Source organism: Lichenostomus cassidix, chromosome 7 (genome assembly GCF_008360975.1).
Source record: "Lichenostomus cassidix isolate B80296 chromosome 7, HeHo_3.0, whole genome shotgun sequence".
Classification (NCBI taxonomy): domain Eukaryota; kingdom Metazoa; phylum Chordata; class Aves; order Passeriformes; family Meliphagidae; genus Lichenostomus; species Lichenostomus cassidix.
Genome location: NC_139488.1, coordinates 33,073,493 through 33,086,746, shown reverse-complemented (window position 1 = coordinate 33,086,746; position 13,254 = coordinate 33,073,493). Strand labels below are relative to the sequence as shown.

The 13,254-nt window shown below is 35.4% G+C and overlaps 1 protein-coding gene across 1 annotated transcript in view; it reads left to right on the top strand.

Moving 5' to 3' along the window:
* LRP1B (LDL receptor related protein 1B) overlaps nt 1-13,254 on the top strand; it is a 613,981-nt gene that overhangs the window by 482,931 nt on the left and 117,796 nt on the right. The window contains exons 42-45 of the mRNA XM_085067137.1: nt 2,611-2,800; nt 4,195-4,399; nt 12,435-12,627; nt 13,066-13,191. Of these exons, the coding sequence (XP_084923263.1) occupies nt 2,611-2,800; nt 4,195-4,399; nt 12,435-12,627; nt 13,066-13,191 (714 nt within the window). The remainder of the gene's footprint in view (nt 1-2,610; nt 2,801-4,194; nt 4,400-12,434; nt 12,628-13,065; nt 13,192-13,254) is intronic.

Here is a 13,254-nt window from a genome sequence, read left to right as displayed (position 1 = left end):
TTGTCTAAAACTTGTGTCATTCTCTAAGCTTGTGTCCTTGACTTTAAAACCACCTTATTTATAGATTTCTAAAGCTATTAAATGAGTCACTTCTATATTGGTGGAGTTCTCAATTCTTTAAGTACAGAACATGATAAAACTAAAAGTTTATTAGCAAATAAAAGAGTGTGCCTGGTGTAAATCCTTCAGAATTAATACTTTTGGTGGAGTTAAGAAAATGCAGTTGGTGTGTGTTTGCAGCAGGCAGTTTTCTATTTAATTAATTTTTTTTTCTTGTCTTAAATCAATTGAATTCTTCTGATTTATTTTAAGAGCATATTTTTTTACTCTGAGTTTTTCTTTTTGAGTCATTTATGAAACAATTATCACCCACAGGTTTGTCACCTGGACCTTATCTTTGAAACAGTGTTTTATAGATTGCTTTCTATTAGCTCTGCTCCACTGAGAACATATGCATACATGGCAGAGTTTTTTGGCAAAACTGCATATTTTAGATATTTCATTAAAACATTTTTCATCTGTGTGCTAAATATTTGCGTGTCTCCATACATGCCAAACCCTCCCATTTATCTGTTTTCAAAAAAATTTAGAAATGGCCATTTTATGAAAGGTAACTTGAATTTAGACCTTCTTGTGTCACCATTTATATCCCTAAACATGGAAGTGCAGTATGATGTGTTGGTCCCACGTAAGAAAGGCAAACTTTGCTTTCTGATACCTGTAGGAAAATTGAGTTCTCCTCTGCAGTACAGAAATTACTCCTAAAAGAGCAAATCTGGTATTGAGGAGCACTTTGATCTTGTAGTTGTGTTTTAGTGGATCGTAATCCCGTGACAGGAGTAACATCATTATCTTCTGTCTGCTATGGAAGAATTTTGGGCTGTGTTGTGTAATCAGTTTGCTCTCAGATTTCTTGGCAGATTCAGACAGGAGGCAAAGCTAAAGCTGATAGAAATTCAAGAAGCTACATGAGGGAAATGATATTTTTTTCTCTGTTAGTCATGTTACAAACGAAGAGCAGTAAATGCTCCGATGGTTTGTTCATTACACATACAATGTAGAATTGGTCAAAAACTGTCAATACATCTGTCATTTTTTAATAGACTCACAGAATATCCATGGGACCCACGAGGACCATTGAGACCACGTGGTGATTCCACACAGGGGAACCTAATAGTTAAGCCACATTTCTAAGAACATTTGTTTCAGTTTAGAGAATTGTGTGTAGTTGGAAATTTGGATTCAGTTTATAATTTTAATGGAAGTCTCTGCCATGATATTTGAAAGAACTTATTATCTTTGAATTTCAGATGTTGATGTCTAAAACCTTCACTGTATTTCAATGCTTTCAGGTACTTGTAGGTGAGCTGAAGATATATGGGTTCTTTTTCATAAATTCTATTTCATAAGTAGGCAAACTATTTTTACATATATTCACCTCCCTGTCAGGAGTGTCATCTGATTTATTTTTTTCTGTTCTTTCTCCATGAAGACTTCTGCACAGATACGTTACAAAATGTAGTCAGATGGCCAAATGCTTTAACAAGAAAAATACAAAAAACTGATAAATAATTATTTGTCTCATAGCTTTGATTTATTTGCCTCAAAGATATGATTTAGTATTAGCTCTTTCAGTGTGATGTATCTCTTTTTGGGACTTTCTGTTGTAAAGATGTAAAAATTACATCTTTCAGCAAGCTGAGTGGAAATTGTAATAGCCAAAATAATGTAATCCTAATTATATTTCTAAATTTTTGCCTTCTGTACCTCATTAATAAGCTGCATGAACCTTCTGGTCTAAAAATATTTGTTTCTAGCAACATAATAAGTGAAGTTATCAACATATATATTTCTGTAGTAATTAAAAAATAATGGTAGGGAATAATTATTCCTATTTCTCACAGTCTGTCACTTTTATGTATTGGGATTAGATACGATTTGTCTTTTCAGGAAATTAAATACATGTTTTAGTTGCTTAGTAATATTTTCTTTTGTTTCTAGCTCACAGCTTTTTGTGTTGAATGAAAGCATGTGGTGTCATGGGTTATTAAAATTACATATTGATGCTGAGACCGTCAGAGTTGGTATTTTTTCAGTATTTTTCCGGTGTTGAGCAAAAGCCAATACAGTTCATAACAACACTTTGATCCCTCTTAATGTAATGAGTTAGTGTTACAAAACACATTGAGAGACAGAGCTAAATAACACAAGTAACTAGTGAAGAAATGTCCGAGATGGTTTAAATCATATTTGAAGGCATGACTAAATAATCACTGTATTGAATAAATGTTTGTTGTTTCTAATGTGTTATCTGGGGACACTGTAGTGGAAATATTAGTATGATGATCGTTAGAATTGACCAGTATAGTACAGGATTATTAACAGCGATACTGCCCTTTGTGTTTTTTTAATTTAAATCTATGAAATATGATGATATGATGAAAACTGTATGATTCCAATAAAAATAAGCAGTAGAAATGATAAAAGTAACTACAGTAAGTTGGCTGAAATAACTGAACTCTGCAAGTCCGCGGGATCGACTCCGAGGAAAAATCCAAACAAGCGTCCTGTTGGCAGGAGTTTGATTTGCTCTGTCCCCGTGTCTTGCAGATGTGGGCTCAGTGGAGGGGCTGGCTTATCACCGAGCTTGGGACACTCTGTACTGGACCAGCTCCACCAGCTCGTCCATCACCAGGCACACGGTGGACCAGCGGCGCCGCGGCGCCTTCAACCGCGAGGCTGTCATCAGCATGGCCGAGGATGACCATCCCCATGTCCTGGCCCTGGATGAATGCCAAAAGTATGTCTTACATCTCTCCTGCAGCCTTCTCATGCTGCTGGCCAGCAGCACTGCTTTATTTCAGTCGCCTGGTGCTGCTCAACCCTGTGGAGGTTGATTAGATTTCTGCGTTTAGGAGACAAATGTTAATATATTCTGCGTTAATATCTTTTATTGTCTCGCTTTTATAAAGGAGTTGCAGAATAAAGATTCAGTGTTTTTTATGTTTACATTTCAGGTCAAATAATCATTGCATTGAGTTTTAAAAAGTTCAAGCTGCTTTTCTTAAAAGCGAGCTAAATGCAAATTACTAAGAGTGTCTGGTTAGTGATTTTGTCAGATATGTTACTTTTATTACTAAATAAAACCCAGAATTAATTTAAGCACTTAAATAAGAAGCCTGAGTTTGCTGTGTGCAATGTAGAGGCCAATGTGTGTATCAGTGTTGTATAAAAGTATGTAACAATGGACAAAATCCTGCAAAGAAGTCTAATTTAGTTCCCTTACTGCCGCTCTAAAAATCCTGTGTTTCCCAGTAAGAGGATTTATATTTTGACTTCAGTGTCTTACACGTTTGAAGTACTTTTCCTTTCTCTATTAGTTCTGGAAGAAAGGCAGCCTGCTTTTTCTGCTTCTTGTAGCTCTCTCTCCTTTGGGGAGGTTGGGGAACATTTCTTCCATATTAAATTCTGGTTTCAATTTTTGGTAGCTGAATGGACAAAGTCACATGAGTAGTGGAGCATATTTCCATGTGTGACTTTGTGTCCTGGTAATGCAAATTAAGAATTTCTGCTGTGTTGTCAAATACAATTACAAAGGTATCATAAATACACCATGTAAACACTGATGCAGATCACAATGAGAGGATGGGCAGTTTCTGATCAGTCCATGAGTTAGAATTACCTCAACAGCCCAGCCCATAACATTTCTCTGTCACTGTTAACAGTAACTGAGCCTCCTGTAGAGCACATTAAGGTCACTTTCTCTCCTTTGTCAACTTTCTGCACACCAGTTGTATTATGGGAAAAGCTGCAGATTAATTTCACTGTTGAAGAGTACTAATATACACATTAGCAGAATTAAGTTTATATCATTACACAGCTTGTATCTCTCTCTAATGGTATATTACTATAGAGACAAGATCAGGATTGAACAGATCTGTAAGAGGAAATATTCTGTACTCCTATACAAATTAATGAACTGGGGCACTGCTATAATTTATATATATAATTTATTTATAGGCTATTACATTTTCTTATTCACCACTGATGATCACAATTACTTATAGATGCTACTCAGAATTGTTTATTAAGGCATTTGTTTGGGTTTTTTTTTTCCTCTGTTGCTCATTTCGTATAGAATTAAATTATAAAATGTATCTTATGGTTTTGTTTGTTATTTTGATTTTAATACAGCCTTATGTTTTGGACTAACTGGAATGAGCAGCTCCCAAGCATCATGAGATCCACCCTCTCAGGCAAAAATGCCCAGGTTATCATTAGTACAGATATTCTGACACCAAATGGACTCACCATTGATCACAGGGCAGAGAAACTTTACTTTTCAGATGGCAGTTTGGGAAAAATTGAGAGGTGTGAATACGATGGATCACAAAGATATGTAAGTAAAGCAAAAATCCTCAATATACTCTTTGTATGTTTGTTTGCATTTATTACCATCTTCAATGTGAAATTGTTAGAGGAAGATCATTTGTTGCCCAAATTTCTCCTAGTATTAGTTGCATATTAGATTTAAAACTTAAAACTCTGTTGAGCTACAAATAATGCTCTGTTTGCTCAGAATTTCTTTTGTGTAATGCTTGACAAATCTTCTTTCTAATCTTTTATAACTCTACATTTTCAGCCATTGAACTGCTCTCCATTACTGTTTCATCATAATATATTTTGGTCCTTGAACACTCTTCCACTTTCAGCTCAAGCAGATCTTTTACCAGGAATATGCTGAAGGCAGTTGATCTGAGCTTGTGGTTTTGTTACATCTTTAGCACTACATTGCTCATATTTCATGAAATCTTCATTTCAGGGATTTTCTACCTCCCAAAGTTCAGGATAAAATGAATGAAGGGCATTTTCTGGCTTGTATTCAATTCCCAGCTATATAAGATTAGTGCACATAATTTCACTGTGATATCTATTAACTTTTTTTAAAGTTCTTACACAATATAAGAGCTTTGAAATATTTTTTTCATCTTTGATGAAAATTACATGTTTTTTCTGTTATCTTATCCAGAAGTCCCCCACACTTTTTTTAGACAAAATATAATCAGAGTAAAGTAGGAGAGCCAAGGTGGTAAGAGCAGAACTGAAGTACAATCAGCATTGCTGGGCATGTGCTTTTTCTTTTTTCCTTTTGTTTTCTTTTTGTATAAATTAAACACAGCACACCAATGCTTTCAGATGCTGGAACTGTAACAGAAACTGGGAAAACCAACCAAATGGGTTCTGAACTTTTCAGTTTCTGATTGTATACTTAGTAAACCAGAAGTATAAGGTAATTAATTAAGTACAAGATAATTAGTAGGTTGTGATTAAACAATTTAACTTCATCTTTGCATAGGGTATAAGACAAAAAGCATCACAGACGTGAAATAAGACATGATGCTACTTAGTTACAGAAACCATTACTAAAATACACTCTTTTTTCAGGCCTTTGGCTTTCACCTTGCATTAGCAAGAAAAAATTTCTCAGCAATTGAATATTGAACCAGCCAATTTTCTGAGTATATTAACCTCTTGGTTTGGCTTTCTGTCATTTGAACTCTTCTTCCCCATTGCAGTAAACAAAAAACCTCCTGAACACAATAAACTAAATCCAGCATGTTCTTCTGAAGGGTTTTTGGGAGCTCCAGTGTGTTACACCAATACGTGCTGTGGGGTAATCACCTAATTCTCTTGTCAAAAATACTGCTCTGGGTTCCCACTCTTCCTGCATCCCTTAGCTGAGGATTGTTATCCCAGAAGGAAAAGCCCAGCAGCTGCTTGGCCTCTCCAGCAGCACTTCAGCACAGTGGCTGAACACCCTGCAGATGCATTTTTGCTGCTGCAAGCAATGCCAGAATCCAGCCTGGGAACTGCATTATTGATCAAGTGAAATAATATTTCCAGGGCAGTTGTTGTACTTTGTTCATAAGTTGTCCAGCTGGACGAGATCTCTGATTTCTGTGGCTTTAATGCAAGCAGTGATTCTTCTGGTGATCTCAGCTTCTTTGGGGTGTTTCAGTGAGTTCCTGCCATCAACCACCTGTCAAAAACAGTTTAAACAGATTCCCCTTTTCCTCACCATCTCTGCTCCCTTGCTCTCTAGCTTCAGTTAGGTTAACAAGGGTAGAAATTGGATGGTGGAACATGAGAGGCTAATGGTAATGTAATGAATTTTCTTCCAGCTAGCAGCTTCTTTCTTCATTCCACTCACCACGAGAAGCTAGTACAATGAATTAGTAGAAAGTCATTTAGCAATATTGAACTGACTCTTTAAAGTGGATTGTAAGGGTTTATTGATTTTGTGTTGAGCCGATATTTTAATACCAGTATTTGGTTTCTGGAATACTCTTTCAATTTTGGAAGATTTTTTTTGTTACTTTTGTTCCTTTTTATTACTTAGAAGATATTAAGTTTGTTGGGCTTTGTTTTTTTTAGCGTTTTTTGTTCTGTTTTGTCAGATCTTCCCGTTTAAACAGCAGAAATGGCAATTATCTTTTTCACAACTCTTCCCTGTTTTCTTCCATTTTTGTTCCTGCCTTTACTTGGATTTAATATTGTGGCCACAGCTGGTTTTAGCTGCTTAGTGTTTTAATTACAACATTTCTTTCCAGGAACACAGAAACGGAGCCAACAGCAAATAAAGCTGATTTCATGTTTTGGACTTATTTTTCCAATAAATCATGAGCTAGTTTGATTTCTTTTTTCCTTTTCTTCTTCAGTGTTAAGTAGTTTGTAACATTTTAAATGTGAAAAACTATAAATAGTCTTTACTTCCTGTAAACAGTGACTTTTTTTAACATCCAGGTTGGAATGTTTTGGTCTCAGTTATGGTTTTGTAGACCTATAGGTGTGATTGTTAAAATCAGTATGGGTTTAGAGGTGTTTCTGGTAATTATAACCTTCATGTAATTGCAGCCTGCCAGTAATTGTAACTTTCAGTTTATAGGATGTGTTTTTATTCTGCTGAATTTCTGTATTAAGGCAATCAAACAAGTTCCATAGTTGGTGTTCTGTTTTATTAAATAACAGTTTATCAGATCTGTTCAAAATATTAAATGCAGAAATGGAAGCTTTAGGTTTGGCTGTGCATTTAGGAAAAACTTGGGTTTATAATTGACCTCTAAAATTACTTTTCATGCATGTTGTTATATTTATTTGCAGTCCAAGTGTCATTGAGGACAGCAGACTAATTTTGGCCGTTTCTGGGAAGGTGTTCATGATGACATCAATGTTACCTTGAGAGGTGACCAAATAACTCACTAAGGCAGGATAAAAGTGAGCTCAGCCAGGGCAGCTAGAACAGAGAAATTATGCAAAAATATTAACAATTTGAAATGTGGAATGTAACTCCATTAAAATAAGAATATGCTAAAAAGAATTAGAAGAGATTCTCACCAAGATCTGAGTATTAGCAGTTAAAAATTATGCAAGTCCTGAATGTGACTCTGTTGAACAATGTCACTCCTGTATTTTCTATGTAAAAGTAAATATTCAGAAAAGAAAATTACCCAAAGGAAAACCATGTCAACTAGAAGGCAGATATTTTAATTATTTTTGATGGTTGTCTAAAAAAAATTAAATTGAGCCTACTTTCATAAAAAAATTACTTCATCGGTTTCTACAGTTTTCTGTAATGTAAATGGCACTGGAAACAATAATAGCAGAAAACCAAGAAAGGCAGTAAAAAATGATGATATTAGCACAATATGCACAATTTACCACCTAGACATTTAAGTTAACTTTTGGTTTGCTTATCCAATTTCCCCTACTATTATGGTTAGGGAACAAGAGTTAAGTTCTGGGCTTTTAAATCTGTTCTTCTTTCTGTGTTTGAAAAGCAGCTGCAATAGTATAGATGTTCTTGGCAATTAATGGTACTGACAGTGAAGTTATGGATTTTTTAATTTTCTCTGTCCAGCAATATAAATATAGCAGTTGTAGCAGGAATGTTCAATGCTTGATTCTTTCTCTCACAAATATAAAAAAAAGAAAAGTCTTTGCTTCTCAACTTTTCAAATGTCCATGTTTCCCTTCAATATTTGTCTAAAGAAGCCCAAAACTGATAGAGAGAAACTACCACCCCCTGCTTAATTTGTTGTATTTCTAAGGAGTTCATTCCACTGGCATTGATGAGTTGCTTTCTTTCAGTAGTTCTGTAAAGAAATGCCAAGTGGGAACCTAATGAAAGTTATTCCCTAGGCAAAGGCAATAAAACCTTCTAATCCCTGTGAGGTAGATAGCTGTTTGACATGGATCCAACACTTTTAGTTTGGGACTTTTTGCTGAAATGTCTTGGTGTCCAGTGTTGGTAGCCTGGTAGAAATTAACTCAAAGAAGGAATTAATGAACAGATAAAATTAATCTCAAAGGCTATGAGGAACAAGATTATTTATAACACCTCAGGATCCAACAAAATTCTAGGAGACTGAAGTAAATCTAACATTAGATGAAGTTGTCATTATCATTACCGAAGCTGAAAATAATTATCACGGGATTAATAAGCATGAAGTTTCAAAGAAGCTGGTTAGTATAACAGTGGTTTACAGAGCTGTGTACTTTCCATGTCCATGGCTTTTATCAACAATGGCTTCATCTGTCATTCAGCTGAACTGCAAGCTAAGGAGCAGCTGGAATAGTGCAAATTCAGCACTGAATATTGGTTTTCAGTGTCTTAGAGGTTCATTGCTAACATGGAGAAACAAAAATGAATTGTGGAAGAGGAAGCTCTTCTGATTTTGTTATATTGTGCTTGGAAAATTCTATGGAAATGTGATTTTGCTATTCTTGGTAAGCATGGTCTTCTAGTGTGTCCATTTATCCTTTTCAGTGTGACTGCAGTTCAAGTTATTTAGAAGGTAACAGTGAAAGATAAATGAAAGGAAATCAATGCATTAAAGCAATGATGAAAATAATCTTCATTGAAAACAATCAACAAACAGCATCACAGCAAACACAGTCAGGAGTTTAATCTAAATGTACCTTTTTGGTAAATAAATACATAAAAGTTATCACTTAAATTATTTTATATTCCCACATCTGTGCAACAGGTTTCCCTGTATTTCAGTGTCACGTGATTTTTTTCCATACATTCCTCTTCTATAATCTTTTAAAATCAGTATTCATAACTTAACAATACATATGGGATATTACTTTGTGTCTTTCATTTCAAACAATAAATAAATAACGTTGACTAATGTGGTGCTCTGTGTAAATCAGTTCTGTCAGAGTTTTCTGATATTAATCTAAAACATTTTTTTAAAATTACTGATATTATAGTTGTATAATGATTTTATTATGCAATTGAATTTAAATTGTCAGTATTTTTAACCTTTTAAAGGGTAGTTTTTTGTACTAGAATTGTTATTCTACTATAGATCTCTAAACACCTTTGAGTATCTTTAAAAAATGAAGAGCTCTTAAAAAACATTTAAAAGCTTTATTAGGTAGTTCTGCCCATCTATCAAGCATTTTGAAAGAGAAGTATTATCAATAGTCCCTTCATTAGAGTTAAAATAATTTTATTTTTAAAAAGTAAACCATATTTTAAGCTGATGCATTAACTTTATCCACTCCTCTTTTAAACAAAACCCAGTATTTCTATAAAAGTTTAGTCTTGCCATGATAAGAATCATTGAGTCTAGTGCTTACTGACAATCTAATCAGAGTTTTATACAAATCATCAAAATTATAGCATTCTGTCAGAAATTCTCATCTACCTGCAGTGTCTACCTGGCTTCCTCCTTTCCTTTTTCAGTCATGTTTTTCTAGAGAAGCTGAGACACAGATCTCAAATTAGAGCAGCTGAATGCAAAACCAAAAGCTTTCTGGACAACTTAAAAAGCAGAATTTAAAAAGGAAAGGATCACAGTTAAGTTGCAGAACAATTTAATTTTGACATCCCCCAGTCTCTTTATCTCTATGCAGGAACCAGAGAAAACTTTTCATCTGCTGCTCAGAGCCTGAAATATCTGCTGTTACTGCATGTTGGTATCATTTAGTGTTAAAACATGGGATGTATCTTTGGATGTTCCCTTCTCTGAAGTGGAAGGGATAGTAGGGATAACTCTTCACGATTCACTAAAGTTTTAAAACTGTACTTGGGTTGCTGCAATTTTTGGTGTAAATTTAGGCTTAAAAAATAGAAATGAAAAATTGTCACAACTTTCAATGTTATTCCATAAATTAGAATGTTAAAAGGGCTGCAAAGCTGGCCAAAAGCTGATAGAAACAAGAACTCTTTATTTTGGATGCTCGAATAAAACCAGTGTCCTTGGATAGGGCTGTGACATAATACAGAGACTCCAGGAAATGAACTACAATGAGCATCAGTGAACAAATGGCTTGGGTGTTTGGTTTTGTCACACTTTATTTGCATCTCAGCTCTCCCAAGGCTGAACAACGATGAGCAGTTCTGGAATGAATTTACATGCTGTTGTTACCATCTGAGAGAAGTTAGGACAGTGCTGCCGAAGGGAGAAAGCAGAGCAGGCAGTGCCTGTTTTTGCATGGGTTGTAATAATAAATATTTCCAACTTTGATAGTTTCACACTGTCACGGAGAAAAGTATGGGGCTGTAAAGTCCTCATGGCCAGATTTCATCCAGATCTTCCAGAAATACACATGGTTTTTATTTTTCTTCTCCTGAATTGTCTAAATATGAATAGTGCAGGCTTTTAAGAGTGTGTTATGAAAAATGTCTTACTGTAAATGTGCACAATTAGAGAAGAACTCTTTTGCCATTAATATATTCCCATTTATCTTTTAATACTTTTAGTTCTGGAAAAAGGTTGGTTAGAGAAAAGTTGTCCACTTGGGACATTTATCACTGGGAAAATTCTTTCCTGGAAAAAAGGATTTGCTGTCCAACCTGCTTTAAAATATGCAGAAATACATGATGTGCATAGTGAATCAGAATTTCTTACAATTACCTGATTAATGTAAGTAATTTTGACATTCTGTCCGTATAAGTGAATTTAAACATGGACAGGAATTCTCCTGTGCACAGGACAGGAATTATTGATGTTAACAGATTGCTGAGATACCCTGGGCAGGGAATGGGCACAGTTGGGAACAAACCTGGAGCATCCCTTGGGACTGAATCCTGTGGAGCTGGGACACTTCTTAGTCTGCAAGGCATAGCTTTAGTATCAAAACTGGGGGCTTCTGCTTCACAGAATGAAATCTGCATGTCCTGTATATTGGGTGCATTATTATGTGGCGAGAAAGACTTCCTACACACACACACCAGGAATTATTTAATTATTAAATATGGCATTGACTATTTTTACTCCTTTCTCATTCCAGCCTGTTTTAAAGAGTTGCCACACAGCATCCACTTGTAAGCACAAAGGGCTCAGATCCATCAGATGTGCTGGCTCATGGAGATTTCCATGAAATCTCGTTGTTGTTATTAACTCCCTCTGGGAAAGGGGATAAAGCACACAAAGCAGATGGAAAACTGTGGTGATCTAAGTAGAAAAGTAGAAATAAGTTAAAGGTTATTATTTTTCTGGTTTTATCCCAGTTTCCCTATGATAAGTAGCACATAGGCACAGGATTTTTACTTTTTTTCCTAACCTGGGTCAGAACTGATCCCACTTTATAAACATACATAAGTTATTTTTCTTTTTTCCCAAGAAACCAGGAGTAAAATTCAATAAAAATATTAAGAGTATTATTTATCTCCATTTTCTAATGGAGAAATATTAATCCCCTTCCAGTAATTCTGTTCAGAAAAAATTAAACTTTCAACTGATGAAAAATTTGTCAGATTCTTCAGAAAGAGACTGTTAATGTGAATTTTTTAATTCTGATACACAAGAAAGAAAGAACATATGAAAATATTTTACAGGAGCTGTGATTTGGATTGGAATCAATTTCGTAGTATTTCTAGAACTTTCTTTCAAATCTTACTATACAGTGAAGTGCAATTCAATTTTCTTTCTAGGTTTTAAATTTATTATTACTAGGGTGAGGTTTGTTTTTTTTCCTAAATTAGAAAATACAATCCTTTTATTATCTTGTGTTCAAGTTTCTAATGTGATGATATGGTGAGCACTCTTCATTTCTAAAATGGTCTTCTCACTTTGAGTCCTAAAGACTGATTTTTCTGACTTTCAGCCATGCTGAAAGAACCTCTTCTCTTTCCTGTTGCAGCTATTAAGCAGGTAGTGTGTTGAGTAGGTATTTTTACAGGCACATTTAGATAAACTGTGATTTTTTTTAATTAAGGAACAGATGCCTGGTTTTCTGAAATTTGGATGCCTGTAGCATCCTTTTAACACGTTTTAAGTTCTGTTATCTCATTTTCCCAGGTGCTGTTGGTATAAAAATATTAAGCGTTTTGTCTAAAAGTCGCAGTTTGCACTTTAAAAACTTCATTCTCAGTGACAGCATTTCTTCTCCTGTTTCTCTTCTGCACTTTTGCCTTTCAGGTGATTGTCAAGTCTGGCCCAGGCACCTTCCTCAGCCTGGCTGTGTATGATGAGTACATCTTCTGGTCAGATGGAGTGAGGAGAGCCATCCTGCGCTCCAGCAAATACACAGGAGGAGACACCAAAGTGCTTCGTTCTGACATCCCTCACCAGCCCATGGGAATCATTGCTGTTGCAAATGATACCAACAGCTGTAAGCTGCCCAGAAGTTTTCTTCATTTGTCAGTTATTTCAGCATTTTTATTTAGTTCTAACCAAGTTAAAAGATGATACGGTGTTTTGTAAATTCTTTTTGTTAAGAAAAGGTGGGATATAACCTCTTCCCAAGTAAATAAGTATTACTCAGATTTTTCTGCTATGGGTGTTCAGCTCAGTGGATAGCAGTTAAATATTTCCTGTCAAATTTCAGCACTTTTGAATGTTGCAGGTTTTTAAAATTACTACTTCCCAGGTGTTTGTTTATGTTTAGCACGCCAGCATCTGAGGGATGCTGACATTTCCATCCGACTGATAAAACCCAAATCAATTGCCCGTGAATCTGAGATATGGTGATCTTTGCTCTCTCCAAGACATTGGCCATTGGAGCAAATTTAATAAAACCAGAGTTCATCTCTTGCCGTTTGTTTTCCAGGTGAGTTATCTCCCTGTGCACAGATGAATGGAGGCTGCCATGATTTATGCCTTCTGACGCCTGATGGACGAGTGAACTGCTCGTGTCGAGGGGACAGAGTGCTGATAGATGATAACAGATGTGTGAGTAAGTAATGGTAGCTGACACGAGGCTTTTCTGGGCTATGATGCACTTGGCTTTCATAGGACA